The sequence below is a fragment of the Garra rufa genome, chromosome 20, assembly GCF_049309525.1.
Source record: "Garra rufa chromosome 20, GarRuf1.0, whole genome shotgun sequence".
NCBI classification, from domain to species: domain Eukaryota; kingdom Metazoa; phylum Chordata; class Actinopteri; order Cypriniformes; family Cyprinidae; genus Garra; species Garra rufa.
Genome location: NC_133380.1, coordinates 18,467,438 through 18,485,135, shown reverse-complemented (window position 1 = coordinate 18,485,135; position 17,698 = coordinate 18,467,438). Strand labels below are relative to the sequence as shown.

At 37.3% G+C, this 17,698-nt stretch overlaps 1 protein-coding gene across 1 annotated transcript in view; it reads right to left on the bottom strand.

The window, feature by feature from the left end:
• The window catches only part of pik3c2b (phosphatidylinositol-4-phosphate 3-kinase, catalytic subunit type 2 beta), a 63,346-nt gene that overhangs the window by 34,015 nt on the left and 11,633 nt on the right, over positions 1-17,698 (bottom strand). The window contains exons 5-11 of the mRNA XM_073825379.1: positions 16,468-16,588; positions 13,897-14,008; positions 12,505-12,584; positions 12,344-12,407; positions 11,863-12,009; positions 11,483-11,516; positions 3,924-4,119 (exon numbers count right to left, since the gene is read on the bottom strand). Of these exons, the coding sequence (XP_073681480.1) occupies positions 3,924-4,119; positions 11,483-11,516; positions 11,863-12,009; positions 12,344-12,407; positions 12,505-12,584; positions 13,897-14,008; positions 16,468-16,588 (754 nt within the window). The remainder of the gene's footprint in view (positions 1-3,923; positions 4,120-11,482; positions 11,517-11,862; positions 12,010-12,343; positions 12,408-12,504; positions 12,585-13,896; positions 14,009-16,467; positions 16,589-17,698) is intronic.

Here is a 17,698-nt window from a genome sequence, read left to right as displayed (position 1 = left end):
CATACAAGATGTTTAAAATGTACACAAAAATTGTAAACTGTTTTCTGTTAAGACATTAAGTATTTAACAAAGCTTACCAAGTAAACCATCATCTACTTGCAATAAACAAAATGCAGACCATACATGAAGTGCTTTAGAATTCAAGTCTTTACTAAACACAAGCATGCTTTTATATTTGGGTTCACTAGCTAATTTAATGGCTGTGGAAACCCTGCCACCTCTTCCCAACTTCTCTCTCCTAATCCCAACACTATCCGATGTTCTCCCACATCATTCAACTTCAGTTTAAGCACTTATAGAGACTCCTAAATGGGAAATGAACTCTCCGGAGGCCAATTTAAATAGAAGGAAAAACATTCCCAAGCTAAACGGAATACCAGAGAGGAAAGAAAAACACGTGATTGAAATACTAATGTTACTAATACTGATCTGAGGATCCACAAAAACACTACAGAGGAAAAACCACTGCGGTTATTATCTACTAAGAATCATTTGTGGACCACAAAACCAGTCATGAGGACCAATTTTTTGAAAGTGAGATTTATACACAATCAGATATCCACTGATAGATAGACAACTATTTGAAAATCTAAAATCTGAGCAATCTAAATATTGAGAAGATCACTTTTATAGTTGTCCAAATTAAGTTCTTAGCAATGCATATCACTAATCAAAAAATAAGTTTTGATATTTTTATGGAAGGACTTTTACAAAATATCTTCATGGAACATGATCTTTACTTAATATCCTAATGATTTTTGGCATAAAAGAAAAATCCCATACCATGTATTTTTGGCTATTGCTACTAAAAAACATGTGCTACTTAGGACTTAAGGTTTTGCGGTCCAGGGTCAGATTTATCCATCTTAATAATAAATCACATGTATAAATCGCCTTTTCACACTGATCCGAGATCACAATTGAGCTGTTTAGGTTTGAAAAGAAGAAAGGAGGCTGATTCCAGATCAGCCCCAATTTGACTGACTCTAATTGCCCAAAGCAGATGGGATGCAAGAGAATGTCAGCCCTCTGTCACCACTGCACAGGTGCCTGGTGCCCAGCCTGCCCTCAGCCTGGCCTCTAGAGGTCAAAGGTTATGCTGAGTTCCCATACATGCTTCTTTGTGATGGCTCGTTCCACAGTCAGCATCAGTTTCAGAGGGAGACAAAGAGCACTAGTCCAGGTCAATGGGCAGGAGAGACCATTCCTATGCTGTGCGGGGGAGGGGAAGGGGCTGTTTTATTTGATCACTGAACGAATGGGCGAGGTGTAGTGACATTTAGGGTTGGCCAGCATCTGTCTCCATGCTGGTGGGAGCAGTTGCCACAATTCCGGCTTAGGACAGAGGGCGAAAAGGAGTGGAAAGAAGAGGGAATGCCATTCTCAAGAGTGCTCTCTGTACACCGTAACGCCAAATAATCCTGCTGGATTACCGAAGGGGATCAACAATGTGGACCAGCTGGTGTACAGCTGCATCTCTATTTCCACAATGGTCAACTTTTCCTGTTGTGAGATTGCAACGGTGTCCAGAATTTAATCTTAAAATGTAACAATCAGGCTTTTTGATCTGTATTAAGGGTATTTAGTAGATTTTCTTATCCTGAGCATCTTATGAAAGTGATTTAGGATCACATATGAGATCACTTAACATGTAAGTGGTGGCCAAAATTATTAGAACACTAGTATTTTCACCAGCTAAAAGTCAGTTTCTATGTTTTGCTGTAGTGTGTCAATAGGAAATATCAGTTTACGTTTCCAAACATTCATTTTGCCTTTAATTGTAATAATCCAGTGAGATTTTTGTTATCAATTAATTTTTATTAAATAAATTAAATCAACATTTGGTGTGACCAACCTTTGCATTAAAAGCAGATTTGGCTCTAGCTACACTTGCGCATAGTTATTCAGGTAGCTTTGCAGGTAGGTTTCTTGAAGCATCTTGGGAGACACTGACACAGTTCTTCTGGATTTAGTCTGTCTCAGTTTGTTCTGTTTCTTCAAGTCATTCCAGACAGACTGGATGATGATGAGATCAGATCTTTGTGTGGAGCACTGGCTGTTTTCAGACTCCTTGTGCAAACAAAAATCTCACTGGATTATTACAATTAATGGCAAAATGAATGTTTGGAAATGTAAACTGATATACTGCCACACTACAGCAAAAGACAAATAAATTAAAACTTAAACTGGACTTAAAACCATCTTTTAGCTGTTGAAAATACTAGTGTTCTAATCATTTTGGCCACCACTGTACAAAAAAGGCCAGTAAAACCAAGTGTGAAACTAAGCAAAGGTATAAATTATTTTTCTGATTAATCCATATTTTTCTGAAAGAGACACATTTTGAATTTTTTGAATATTTTTCTACTTTCAGTTTTTGGTTCGCAGGAATCACAGCATGTAATATGATATCATGGAAAGTCTTGTTAAAAACCTGTCATTCCGGATTGCTAATCTGTTTGCGTTTGCAAAACAAACGAGAACGTTCACTACTGCAAATCTGAACTTGTTCAAACTGTCAAAACAAACCACTTTTCATATATTTTTTGATCACAATAGCAATATTATAGAGATTGAGAGTTGACAATGAGTTCTTCCACGGAAATATTCTTCCATGTTCCATTTTTTCAGCAACACCTACATTACACTTTGTGCTACATAAACACACAGTGCAGAGATGACAACAATCAAGTGCACACTTCACAGTATACACTACAGTTAAAAAGTCTGGAGTCGTCAAAATGTTTTTGAAAGTCTTTTGTACTTAGCAAGGCTGCATTTATTTGATTAAAAATACAGTAAAAACATTAATATTATGAAATAGTTTTAAAGGTGCCATAGAATGCATTGAAACAATATTTTAAATTGTTCTCTGATATCTACATAGAAGGTATATGGCATAGGAAAGGGCAAAAAATATCCAGAAATGGTTTTACAGGTCCATTTACAACCCTAGGATTTGTCCCTAGAATGAAATGGTCTGTTATTGCCTTATTTGGAAGGTTCGTGAATATTAATGATGAGCTCTGCTCTGATTGGCTGTTTCACAGAGCTGCTCATCTCAATAGCACGCACATGGAGGAAATATATATTTAATTACGGAGCTCTAGCCGCTTTTTATATGCGGTTTGTTGAATCTGCCATTTTGAATCCGCGACATTTTACTCTCACTATTGTGATCGCATGTGCTCTGTGTAACGTTATACTGCAGCGACACAAGTACTTTCCACACAAGTTTTGATGCTTGTTAGTGATGCTCAGGATCTGTAAATCATTCGCCATCATCAGCGCAGTCATCTCTCCGTTTATGTGGTAAGTGAAATCTTATGTACTGCAATGTAACAGGCTACCGCTAGCATTAAGCTAACCATGTCCCTTCAGTGGCTCACCTTATTTTACTGATGTACTGATGTTACTGATGATTGGGCTATGCAAATGTTGGGGGCGTAACTATTAACGATCGCGACTATTGCGTAATAGTCAGTGTTATGTTGGAATTGACCTATTTTTCAGTGGTCTTTAGCAAACACCAGAATTATATAAGAAGGAGGAAATGGTGGTGTTTGAGACTCATGGTATGTCATGTCCATGTACTGAACTGTGATTATTCAACTATGCCAAGGTAAATACAGTTTTCCATTCTATGGCACCTTTAACTTAAAATAACTAGTACATTTTAAAATGTAATTTACTGCTGTGATGGCAAAGCTGAGTTTCCAGCAGCCGTTACTCCATATTTTTTTGGAAACAGATTTTTATTCCAGGATTCTTTAAAAAAAATTAGCATTTTTTAAAAATCTTTTATAAAATTATGTCTTGTACCCTTGCTGAACAAAAACATGAATTTCCTAAATAAAAAATACTGTATGATAAATGCTTCATTTCACACTGTGATGAGGCCAAACCAAGAAAGACAACCCTACCTGGCAGCCCATGTGATAGGGATACGATGAGCTGCGTAAACGCTGAAGGAAAGCACGTTGGTGACCATGCCGGCTTCCTGTATGGGGGCTGTGGATCTGCTGCTGTGTGGCATGGTGTGGAAATTAGCATTGAAAGTGCTGCAGTACAGCTCCACAAGATCCAAAATGGCTGCGGTCAACTTCTCCACAATTGCCACTGTAAGAAAAAAAAAATGGTTCTGTTGTTAACATACAATGCTGATAGTCACAAGTAATTATTACACCACAAGTTTTGAACTGTACATTATCCCTTTCATTAACCTTTCGCATTTTAAGCTCATAGAACCCTGAATGGAGCAGGAGCAAAAATTCACGTTGAAGCTAACAGAAGGACATTCAAAGTTGCACGCGTCCTGCACAAGGCTATATCCTTCCTGTTTTCCTGTTTATCTGAGATCACAGACTTTCTCGTAGCAGGATGCTACATAAACACTCTTCCAACAAACATGACATACTTGAAGACATCCTTAACCATCTTACCCCAGGAAGAGTCAAACACTACCGGTCAAGTTTGTACACACTTGAGTTGACTGAGTTAAGTCAGACAGCGAAGACTTCCGGTTTCGCTATGTAGAGGAGAGACGCGTGGTGTCAGCGCTCCGAAACAATTTTCATATTTCTCCTGTATAACACCTTATTCAAGGTTAGTTCTTTTCTACGGGTAAATTTTGAATCCGGCTGAACTGTTAACAATGAGCAAAGGTGCGCGAGCGGGTAAACATAACTCTCAGTCCAAGACGTCTCCTCTTGGCCCTGACAGCGGCAACATGGCTGATGATGTTCCAAATCCGCTAACGACTGACACGCTGGTTAGCGAATTGGACAAATTAAGAAAAAAATATTACCGGTGAACTCACCACGCTGCTGAACTCGTCTCTGGATTCCCTTCGTTCGTCTATTGCATCTATTGGATCTGCATTGGCGGCCCAAGCGACTAGTATCACTGATATGGAGATCAGTCTCACTGATCATAGTGGCAGGATAACCCATCTTGAACAGGAGGTCTCGAATCTTCAGTCGAAGATGACATCGGTAATGGAGGAGAATGTCGCTTTAAGAGCTAACGTGGAGGACCTTGTTTCGCGATCAAAACGCCAGAATATTCGCGTGCTCGGCCTTCCAGAGGATATTGAGGGAAAGGACGTCAGGCAGTTCATGACGGACTTTTTTACCGAAGTTCTCGGTGACGTCCTTTCTGTTCCGCCGGAGCTTGACAGAGCGCATCGCAGCTTGAGACCTAAACCTCGCCAAGGCCAATATCCCCGTCCGGTTATAGTGAGATTTCACCGTTATATTGAGAAGGAAATCGTGCTCAATTGGGCGAGGGCCACGAAGGAGATTCTATACAAAGGGTATAGAATCAAATTCTATGAAGATTTCTGCGCTTCAGTGGCTAAAAAGAGAGCCTCGTTCAACAACGTCAAGGGCTTGCTTTACAAGCGTGGAGTTCGCTTTGGCATGATTTACCCGGCCAAACTTCGCGTGTCATACAACGGCTCGGAGCACTATTTCGACTCCCCCGAGGCTGCAGAACGGTTCTACCATCAAAATTTTCCTGAGTAACTCCCTGGACAATGATAGTTAGGTATTTCAGAGACTAATTCTTTCTCAGGGGGGACAAAGCCATTTCGAACTGAGTTTTTTATTTTTTATTTTTTTTTTATTATTTTTATTTTTTTTGATGGCTTAGTGCTCGTTGATATCTGACTGACTTTTTTTTTTTTATTCATATTCTTATTTCTATTATTATTATTCCTTTCCTTTTTTCTTGCCGGACTTACAGTTATTATTGTTATTCTGCACAGCATTCAGAGTTCTATTTTGTCTGTTGAAGCAATTAGTTTTTCATGGTGTTAAAATCTTTAAGTTTGTTGGAGCCAACTCCACTACTTAATCGGTTGTGATAAAAAGTTTTCTGGCCACTCGCCATGTTTGGATGGATGAGTATCAGAAATTATCTCCATTTGTCCTTTTTCATGTCATTAGTGTTTTTGTTTTTTGTGTTCAGGGTATGTTCATGGGTTGTGTTCAATGGAGGATTTTTTTTGTTTATTTCGTTTATGATTTCATATTTTAATTGTGTTTTCTTAGTTGAGGTTAAAAAAAATTGGATTTTTGCCTTTTCTTTTCAGTTAATTTCACAATTTTTGAAACAGTTGCATGAATAAGCCCACTGTTACTTCTAAGGGGGGAGTTGGTCACTCCATAAGAATTGTTACTTGGAATGTACGCGGGTTGGGTGGTCAAATTAAACGCTCCAAAGTATTCTCCCACCTTAAGATTCTTTCTTCCGATATTGTATTTCTCCAGGAGACACATTTGCGTATTAGTGACCATACTAGACTACGTAAACCATGGGTTGGTCAGGTGTATCATTCCAGTTTCAATAGCAGGTCTAGAGGTACAGCTATATTGATACATAAGAGAGTGATGTTCTTCATGGAGCAGGTAATCTCTGATCCTGAGGGACGCTTTGTTATTGTTAGTGGAGCCCTTTTTCAAAAACCTGTTATTTTAGTAAATGTCTATGCTCCGAATTGGGATAATCCTTCTTTTATGTCCAAGCTTTTTTCAAAGATCCCAAATCTTGACACTCATCATCTTATTTTTGGCGGGGACCTTAACTGTGTCGTTGACAATAATCTTGATAAATCTGTGTCCAAATCATTGACGTCTTCTGCTATGTCTAGGTCCTTAGTTTCACTGATGAATCAAATAGGCTGTGTGGATCCCTGGCGCTTCTTTCATCCTTCTGATAAGGTATTCTCTTTCTTTTCTAGTGTACACCATGTTTACTCACGTATTGATTACTTTTTTCTTGATAAGGCCCTACTTCCTTCTGTAACTTCCTCTGATTACTCAGCCATCGTTATTTCTGATCATGCCCCACATATGTTAGACATTGCCTTTTTGCCTACCTTTAAGAGCCGGCCTCCTTGGAAATTTGATTCAGGGCTTTTAGCTAGAAAAGATTTTTGTGAATTTTTATCTAAAAATATAGATTTTTTTATTGAGACTAACAAAACAGACACTATTTCTGCTTCGCTATTATGGGAAACGTTTAAAGCCTTCATTCGTGGCAAGATCATTTCTTATACTGCCCATTTAGTTAAGATGAGAAAATCACAGCAGCAAGAGCTAATACGTTCTATTCTAGAGGTGGACAATCTGTATTCTTGTAAGCCCAGTCCTGAACTTAAACTGAAACGTTTAAAGTTACAAACTGAATTTGATTTGCTCTCAACAAATAAAGCTGAATATTTACTTAAAAGAACCAAAGTAACCTATTATGAACATGGGGATAGGGCGGGTCGCCTTCTTGCGTCCCAGCTTAAACACCAGTCTACATCTCGTTACATTACTCAAATTTTTGATAACTCTTCAAACAAACTGGTGTATGACCCTCAAAACATCAATTTGGTCTTTTCCACCTTTTACTCCAAGCTTTATACTTCACAGTCTCCTACTGATTCTTCTTTAATGGATTCTTTTTTCGATAATTTAATAATACCTACAGTTGACACAAACACTGCAAAGACATTGGACGAACCTATCAGGTTAGATGAAATTATTTCTTGTATTGGTCTCATGCAGTGCAACAAAGCCCCAGGGCCTGATGGTTTCCCCTTAGATTTTTATAAGAAATTCTCTACACAAGTAGCCCCCTTACTGTTTGATATGTATAACGAGTCATTTCAACAGGGCTATCTTCCAGCCTCATTAAATCAAGCATCTATCTCTCTTTTATTAAAAAAAAACAAAGACCCGACTTTATGTAGTAGTTACAGGCCCATTAGTTTATTGAATGCTGATATAAAAATTTTAGCAAAGTTGTTGGCAAGGCGCATGGATTCATGTCTGCCTGATATTATATCCGATGACCAAACTGGGTTTATTAGGGGACGCCAGATGTCATCTAATATTCGACGCTTGTTAAATATAATTTTTGACCAATCTTCTTCTGTGGCACCTGAAATGATCATTTCTCTGGACGCTGAAAAAGCATTTGATCGTGTAGAATGGAATTATTTATTTAATGTGTTAGGAAAATTTGGCTTTGGGCACAATTTGATTTCATGGATTCGTCTTTTATACTCTGCTCCCTCCGCAAGTGTTAGAACTAATTTGGATAATTCTTCTTTCTTTCCTCTTTCACGGGGGACAAGGCAGGGATGCCCTCTGTCCCCTCTTCTTTTTGCTTTGGCAATTGAGCCACTCTCTATTGCATTAAAATCTTCCCCGCTAATATCCGGCATTCACAGGGGAGGTTCTGAACATAGAGTCTCTTTATACGCTGATGATTTGTTGTTATATCTCCAGGATCCTGTAGGATGTGTTGATGAGGCTGTACGACTGCTTGATACCTTTGGCTCTTTCTCTGGTTACAAATTGAACCTAACAAAAAGTGAATGTTTCCCCATAAATGAGGCAGCTAGGAAATTATCTAAAAGTGCCCTACCCTTTAATTTCTCTTCTTCTGGGTTTCGTTACTTAGGGGTCAATATTTCTAATTCTTTAAGTTCCATATTTAAGAATAATTTTACTAATTTGGTTGAACAAATTAAACTTGATTTAAAACGCTGGGACTGTCTACCTCTATCTCTGGTAGGGAGAGTGGAAACTATTAAAATGAATGTTCTTCCACGTCTTTTATTCCTCTTTCAATCTCTCCCTATTTTTCTACCTAAATCTTTTTTTAACTGTCTTGATAAAATAATCTCGTCTTTTATTTGGGCAGGTAAGATTCCAAGAGTAAGCAAAGTTATTCTTCAGCGCCGTAAATGTGATGGTGGTTTAGCCCTGCCAAATTTTCTTTTTTATTACTGGTCTGCTAATATTGCCAAGATTTCAGTATGGTGCAATGCTTCAGAGTCTAACTGGTGTACACTAGAAGCTGCTACTTGTACCTCTTCTTCTCTTAAAGCATTAGTCTTTGCTCCTTTGTCCCTCCAAACTTCTAGTTATACAAGGAACCCCATTGTGCTATCAACTCTAAAAATTTGGAAACAATTTCGAAAACATTTTCAGTTAGAATCACTTTCTGTTTTCAGTCCTATTTGCAACAATCACTTGTTTTTGCCGTCTATGGTTGATCACACTTTTAAAAGATGGAGTGATAAAGGCATTGTTAATTTCTCAGATCTTTTCATTGGTAATCATTTTGCTACTTTCAATGACCTTATGGCCAAATATAATTTACATAAAACAGATTTATTCAGGTATTTTCAGCTTCGTAATTTTGTAAGAACTAATTTCTCTAGTTTCCCCCAATTGCCAGAAAAATCCCTGCTTGAGAGTTTATTTTCAGCCCCTATAGGTAGTAACCGTATCTCTTTTATTTATCTCATGTTGCTTTCATCTAGAACTTCATCTCTCTTATGTTTGAAGTCAACATGGGAGAAAGAGTTAGAGCTTAGCTTGTCTAAAGAGCTATGGTCCGAGGCCCTTGCTAGAGTTAATTCTACTTCTGCCTGTGCCCGGTTAAGTTTAATTCAGCTAAAGGTGTTGCACCGAATCCACTTTACCAAAGCTAGACTCCATAAATTGTTTCCAGAAACAGATGACACTTGTATTAGATGCTCCTTCTCTCCAGCTCACCATGTTCATACATTTTTCAGTTGCCCTAAATTGGCTTTATACTGGGCTTCCTTTTTTGATTTTCTTTCAAGGGCTTTACATATTTCTCTTTCTCCTTGTCCAATGGTTGCTATCTTTGGTGTGTCTGTGTCTTCTTCTACTCTTTCGAAACAACAAACAGATGTCATTGCATTTGCCTCCCTTGTTGCTAGAAGATGCATTTTGTTACATTGGAAGTGTCCATCTCCACCCCCAACTACCTCCTGGTTAAAAGACCTCATGTCACTCCTTTCTCTAGAAAAATTGAAGTACACTATTCAGGGCTCAACTGTTAAATTCTATAAAATTTGGAATCCCATCATAAATACCTTTGACTCTTTAACCTCACTAGATTCTGACTGAGTTTTGTTAGTATGTGAATATACTTTTATATGCATAATTGTTTTAGGTTAATTTAGTTTTTTTTTTTTTTTTTTCTTTTTCTTTTTTTTTTTTTTTTTCTCTTATTTGAAAAATGTCATTATATACATTTCATATTTTTGTAAATATATAGTATGTATAGTATATACAATTTCATTATAATCCTCCTGAGGGGTTTATGGGTAGGGAAGTAAGTGGGCATAGGGGCAAAAAAACACTGTTTTTCTCACTGTACTGTTTTGTGTTACATCTGTCTATAATAAAAAAATCACTATAAAAGTCAGACAGCGAAATAAAAACATGGTTCTTAAAAACCTAATAGAAGAAATTGTATATTCATATGTAGGACGTAGGCGAAGCATAAGCTCCAGTGAGAAGTGACAAACACAGAAGAGCAGAGGAGAGAGCAAAACAAAACACGAATTAGAAGTAAAAAGAAGGATTTTGTAAAGAAAAATGTAAAAGGATTTTGATATAAGCCAAGAGGAGACTGCTTTAGATTTTGGTTTATAAAGTCTTAAAGGGATAGTTCACCCAATAATGAAAATTTGATGTTTATCTGCTTACCCCAAGGGCATCCAATTTGTAGATGACTTTGTTTCTTTAGTAAAACACAAACAAAGATTTTTTACTCAAATAGTTGCAGTCTGTGAGTCAAATACAGACAAAACCAAATTAAACCCTGTGGCTCATGACGATACATTGAGGTCTTAACACACAAAACAATCGGTCTGTGCAAGAAACTAAACAGTATTTATATCATTTTTGCACCACAATGTCCAACTATCCTGAGCATGTTCACAACAGCGGGTGTGTGACGCGTCAACGTGCTCTGGCATAGTAGACGCACACGCGGAAGGGATCTGTTGCACGTATACGTCACTCATTGTTTACACAGTGCAGAGAGATTGTGGGTACAACAGCTACTCAAAATGGCAATTACTTGTGCTTATCATGATTGTTGCAACCGATTAAAAACTAAAAGATTATGTTTGCTTGCGCAAACTCATCTGGGAGTGTTGACTCCCAACTTTTGAGCCTGATTGACTGAAGTTATGGTTGCTTGCTCTTCACCACATGCATTGCAGACACTGCAGTGGATCAGAGGTAAAAAATGATATAAATACTGTTCAGTTTCTTGCACAGAATGATTGTTTTGTCTGTTAAGACCTCAATGTATCGTCACAAGCCACAGGGTTTAATTTGGTTTTGTCTGTGTATGTTTTTTGACTCTCAAAGCCATGGAGCCCATTGACTGCCATCACATGACTGACAGACTGTAACGGTTTGAGTTAAAAATCTTTGTTTGTGTTCTACTGAAGAAACAAAGCCACCTACATCAGTCATATACACTTAGGATGGCTTGAGGGTGAGTAAATCATGGGGTAATTTTCAGTTTTGGGTGATCTATCCCTTTATTATATACAAAGGTTAGCTTAATAAAGGCTAAGCGTTTCACTGGTAATGTGTGCTTTAGTTTGATACAAAGATCAGAGACAGCAGTACGACCAAAAGCACAGTACCTCTGTTTTCTTTCTTCGTCAAGACACTGACATCCTATAAAGGAACACAGAAACATACACACACATTAGCATGCAAACCAGAAAGAAAGAGTCATGCTAAACTATTTCTGCAGTGAAAATGAAACCAAAAAGAAAAAACATTCAAGCTAGGGGTGTTTTTAACAGATATTTCTTGCAGTTTCAAAGATCAGTGGTTTAAGCAAAGCAGAGAATCGTCTGTCTACTCATTTGAGGAAGCAGAAGCGGCAAAAGCTGCAGATTTGCAGCACTGTCTGTGCTCACACTAAAGTAGCCAACACAGCAGTATGTATATATTATTATGAGATTTCTAGAACATTTCCTGTAATGTTTATGACTAAGTAAGTGTTCAAAGGTCCTACCTTCTGCACTTTAGGCTGTAGTCTGCAGGGGCAAGCTGGCAGCTGGTTTAGGGCAGCAGTGATGTCAGGTGTTTCAACAGCTGCCAGAGAACTACACAAGGCCTTCACAGACTGCACTAACCGCTCCACGTGCAACGGCAACTCAACCTGCAAGTGACAAAAAAGGGGGAAATATTAAAACCACAAAAAAGGATGAAGGCATTTTCAAAAGCCATACTAAGCATTTGTTTAAAAGGTATTTTTTGACATTAAAATACTTAACATGTAAACACAAGCAAAGCATTCAAATTAATTTTCTGTAATTAGAAAGTGTAAACATTTCAATTATAATCAAAACACTGTTCCGTCTATTATTCCAGCAACACACCTTAAAAAAATGAAGTAACAAAAAAAATTTAATATTTACTCTGGATTGAGAAAATATTACACCCTGTTTAAGACAATATCAAACAATCTTCAGATAAGCAAAGTTCCTTTTTACCTCTGATAAAAGGAAAGACTCAGCTTCGTTGTGAAATGTATCCAGAAGAAGAGTCAGCGCCTCCCTGCCACACAAACAAGAGTCATCAAATGCAGTGGATGTTAAAATCTCTCTAGCATATCACAGCCTAAACTTCCTGACCTCCTCTTCATCGCTCTCACCTGGTTACAGTCTGTTTGATTGGCCTCTCTTGCAGTAGAATACTGTGGTTCATGGTGGATGGAGTATCATCATCATCTGTCTGTTTATCAACAACAACAATAACATCATCATCAATAAGCAATGCAGCAATTTAAAAATTAAAACACTTCTAGGATCTACTTTGAAAAGTTCCTAATGGAGTCCATTTAGAAAAAGCATAGTTACTCAAAAAATGTGATGTCAATACAAAACTGTATGCACTTCCTTCTTCTGTGGAACACAAACAATGATATTTAAAAGGCCAAACTGTTGGTAACCTAAAGTTTTGGATCCTACTGAGTTCCACAGTTATTTTTGTTCATAGTATGGATGTCAATAGAGTGTTTTCAGGATGCGTCATTAATTGGCCATATTGGCAGCATTGAATGTAAACAGTGCCACTGAACCAAACGAAACTGACGATTATTGCTGCTGAAAATGGTCAACTATTGTCATGTTTTGGATTGTACTAATCGGTCAGACCGGGAAAAACATTTGGAGTACTATAGACTGCCAAAATTGATAACACTAAATCAAGGAGAAGAGTGCCAAAGACTGTCTGAGGAACAAAAGGCATTTGTGGTGGGCCAAACTGAACCAGGATTTTCAAGAGTCTTGACAACATTCGTGTTTGTTCTTATCATTTCCGTCATGTAGGTGAAATATTAGAATATTAGGCAAATTATTGCGCCCTTTTCTGCTCACAAGTCCTTCTCTATATGATTTAGCAGCTTCCACGCATTTTTTTCATGGTTTAAACCAGATCGTGACATGCAAACAGTACAAACACTCTATGGGACCCAAAACTGTTTCTTTACCAGCATTCTTCAAAATATCTTGTATTATGTTTCAACAAAACAAAGTCATATAGGTTTGGAATAACATAAGGGTGAGTAAATGACATTTTTGGATAGAATATGCCTTAAACATCCATGGAACCTTATCACTGCACAAAAAGTTATTAATGTCTTCACATTAAGGAAACAGCTCTTCTTTGTAACCTGAAAAAACCTGATACCTTTCTTTTTAAGGTCACATACCAGACATATGACATGCATTGTAATCTAAACGAAGATAACACACATGAATTGTTTTTGACATTTCCAAATGAGCTTGAGGAACTGCATGCCTAGTCCAATGTGGACTGCATTTTTTTTCAAAATGGCTGACATTTAGCAGGGCTCATATTGATTTCACAATTCAAACCTCTAACTCAAGGATTTGTACTGACCTTCCAGTATTAAGTACAGACAGGCCGCAGAATTGTTAGTGTTAAGAAGTCTAAAAAATGTTTCCTACAGGTGTTTCCTGGAGTTTCAACTGTTCAATAAGAGTTGGGTTACTAATCCATTTACTGTCAGCTTTGGTCTTACCGTTCGGGCGAGCTCCATGTTGACAGAACTCCGTTTGGTAAGAATGAGTCGGATGTCCCAGTCAAACTTCAGACACTGCTGGATGTACTCAAAGCTTGCCAGAGTCTCAGTGCTTAGCAAAAAGAAAAGAGGCAAATTTTGAGATATTATTGTTCATAATTTTTTTATATACATATTATATACCATTAAAAAGTTGGGGGTCAGTAAGTTTTTTTTTTTTTTTTTTTTCATTCAACAAGGATGCTGTAACACGGGCAGAGCAGATGATTCATGATTGATGATTCATATGAAAATAAATAAACCAAGTCAAATTAGGCACTAATAAAGAACAAATTAAATAAACAGAGTAATAGGCTAACAAGAAACATGTGAAAACAATCAGGAAATAAGGAGAACACGAAACAGGAAACAAGAAAGAGTACAAACTAAAAGTCTAAAACAAGACCAAAGCAAAAAGACACCCAAATTTAAAGACATAGTACACCCAAAAATTAAAATTACCCCATGGTTTTATCACCCTCAAGCCATCATAGGTGTATATGACTTACTTCTTTTAGAGGAATACAATCAGAATTATATTTAAAAAACGTCCTGGCTCTTCCACGCTTTATAATGGCAGTGACTGGGTGTTGAGATTTTGAAGCAAAAGAAAGTGCATCCATCTATCATAAAAAATGATCCACGTGGCTCTGAGTGGTTAATAAAGGCCTTTTGAAGTAAATTGATGCATTTGTGTAAGAAAAATATCCATATTTAAAACTTAATGAACTGTAAAGTGCAGAGGAGAGAGCAAAACAAAACACTGGTCACGAATTAGAAGTACAAAACAAGGATTTGTAAAGAAAAAAAAAAGCTTTTCCAAGCTTTATAATGGCAGTAAATGGGTGTTGAGATTTTGAAGCAAAATAAAGTGCGTCCATCCATCATAAAAAGTGCTCCACATGGCCTTTTGAAGCGAATCAATGCGTGTGTAAAAAAATATCCATATTTCATGAATTAGAAGTACAAAACACGGATTTGTCAAGAAAAATGTAATCCATGGAACCATATCACTGCAGACAAAATTATAAAATATAAAAATTACCCCCTGATTTTATCACCCCCAAGCGATCATAGGTGTATATGAGTTTCTTCTTTTAGACAAATACAATCAGAATTATATTAAAAAATTAGAAGTACAAAATGAGGATTTGTAAAGAAAAATGTCAGATGATTCAGATCATCAAACAAAATTTGGTTCTCACCGGAGCCTACATCATACGTCATCCGTTAGAACGCCACTCTCTCTAGAACGAGATAAATATAGATATTTTTCTTACACAAACTGATCGATATCCTTCAGTAGGCCTTTATTAACTCACCGGAGCCACGTGGAATACTTTTTATGATAGATGGATGCTTCAAAATCTTAACACAAATCACTGCCATTATAAAAGGACTTTTTTTTTTATAAACTCTGATTTTATTCGTCTGAAAGAAGAAAGTCATATACACCTAGGATGGCTTGATGAGGAGTAAATAATGGGGCCATTTTCATTTTTGGCTGAACTATCTTTAAATGCTCTTTCAAATGCACTGCAAGAATTCTACACTAACTGAAATGATTCCATTAATTTATTATAAAGCATGTTTTCTACTGTACCGTTGACATTGTGGCCTATTGTTTCATTGTCACAGCACCCAGAAAAGGCCTCCATTAGTATGTTATTGTTCTGAAACTGATGCTTATGTATTTTACAGTCATACACACAATGTCTCTCCCTCTCGCGGCCCTGCACAAGCATACGTTATCAGGAAAAGACACACTTCCTACCACACAGCTGCACCCACAGCAAAAACAACCAACACACACATTCAACAGAATAACACCTGCGGTTCTTTTCGCACAGATAAACTCAGCCTCAGCTCTGTCGGTTCTGCAACTGACTGTATCATCAAAATTCTCAAGTGGCCTTTAAAAAAAAAAGAAAAACAGGAAGAGCTCATGTATGAGTGATTAGTTGTTAAATCGCCTCAAAATGGTGGTCGTGTCATGGGGAAACCCAACGTGGTTAAAGCAGTCCACAGACATAAGCACAGCTTGTTTTTATACAACCACAATTAAAGGGCCACGGTTATATGACGAGGAGCTATTCAGACCACAAACCGCAGATCTTCGGTTCAGCTTGGAATCACCCCATTTCCACCCACAACTCAAACGGCCTTACAATGGACAGCCTTGTAACATGTAGTTCATTATGCTGTTGGATGGGAACTTTTCAGCAACACGCTGCTCACTGGGCAGGCAGCGGGGGACTGTTTTTGCCCGTCACACTCTAGGGACAAAATCCGACCACTCATATGTTGAGACGATGTGAGGTGGACAAATGCAGATGCACGAAAAATCCCAAAATCCTGTTGTCCACAAGACTATTTTATCGATGTCCTTACTACCTTTCTGAGCCTTGACCATGTCAGTTGTGTTGCTGTCTATGCAGGGTCACAAAGCTCTCATATTTAATCAAAAATATATTTTTATGTACAAATCATAAGTGAGTGTTAAGTAACTTTTGGTGAATCCTTAGTTCTTACTTCTTGAGGAACTCTGCCTGGCCGCAGATTTTCATTAGGTAGTCATCCACATCAATCATATCCAGGTCATCATGGGCGTAGCAGAGAGTCTGATAAATCAGTAGGTCAATGGTTGAAGATCCTAAGGGAAGAGGGAACAATATTATAATATAACAACAATTTGATATATTTGAATGTAACTATATATATACAGGGGTGAACAGTTTTTGGATTTGAGTATCTAACTTATTTTGCCTTCTGGAAAACATGTAACTATCTTTTGTAGCTTCTAAAGGGCAGTACTAAATGGAAAAAAAAAAGAAAGATCTTAATGCATGGTTTTTCCTTCTAAAGCATCAGTGAGCGTTTGAAGCTTCTGTAATAGTTGCATATGAGTCCCTCAGCTGTCCTCAATGTAAAAAGATGGATCTCAAAATCAGTCATTGTTGGAAAGGGTACAAACACACAAAAATGCTGAAAAGCCTAAGAATTTGTGGGACCTGAAGGATTTTTCTGAAGAACAGCAAGCAGTTTAACTGTTCAGGACAAACAGGGGACTCATGAACGATTATCACTAAACAAAAAAACAACAACAACAACAACACAGTATTAGGAATCAAGGGGATGTAAACTTTTGAACGGGGCCATTTTATAAATTCAAATATTATTTTCTCTTGTGGACTATATGTAAACATCTTTTATGTGAAATATCTTCTTCAGGTCAGTACTAAAACAATAACATGCATTATGTATGATCCCTCTTTCTGAATTCTGAAAGGGGATGTTAACTTTTTACCTCAACTGTATACATGTTATGTAACTTTGCTTGCATGATGAGAAATAACTGAATTTTTTCAGTAGTATAATAAAGCCTTTCCAGAAACATGCTAATTTATCCAAAGAGTAGAGATTATAAAATGATACACTGGCTTTTTTTTTTAATGCAGTTAGCTGATTTTGCTAATAACTTGTATAGTAGCTAACCGTTTTTATAGCTTTAGCTTAACAGTTAATCTGCTTTAGATGATGGGAAGCTTGAAACTTGAGAAACTACAGTTTTAAAGTAATTTCCCCAAACAACACAAAACGAACGCTTGTTTAATTACATGCTAACAATAAGCCATGAGCACACAAAGCAACAGAAGAAATGCCCAGTGTGTCTAAAAAGGTATTGGTTTATCAATAGCCAGATCAATAAGAGGTCATCAATTAGTGACATGTCAGTGCAGCCCTTCCTGGAAACAGACACGTA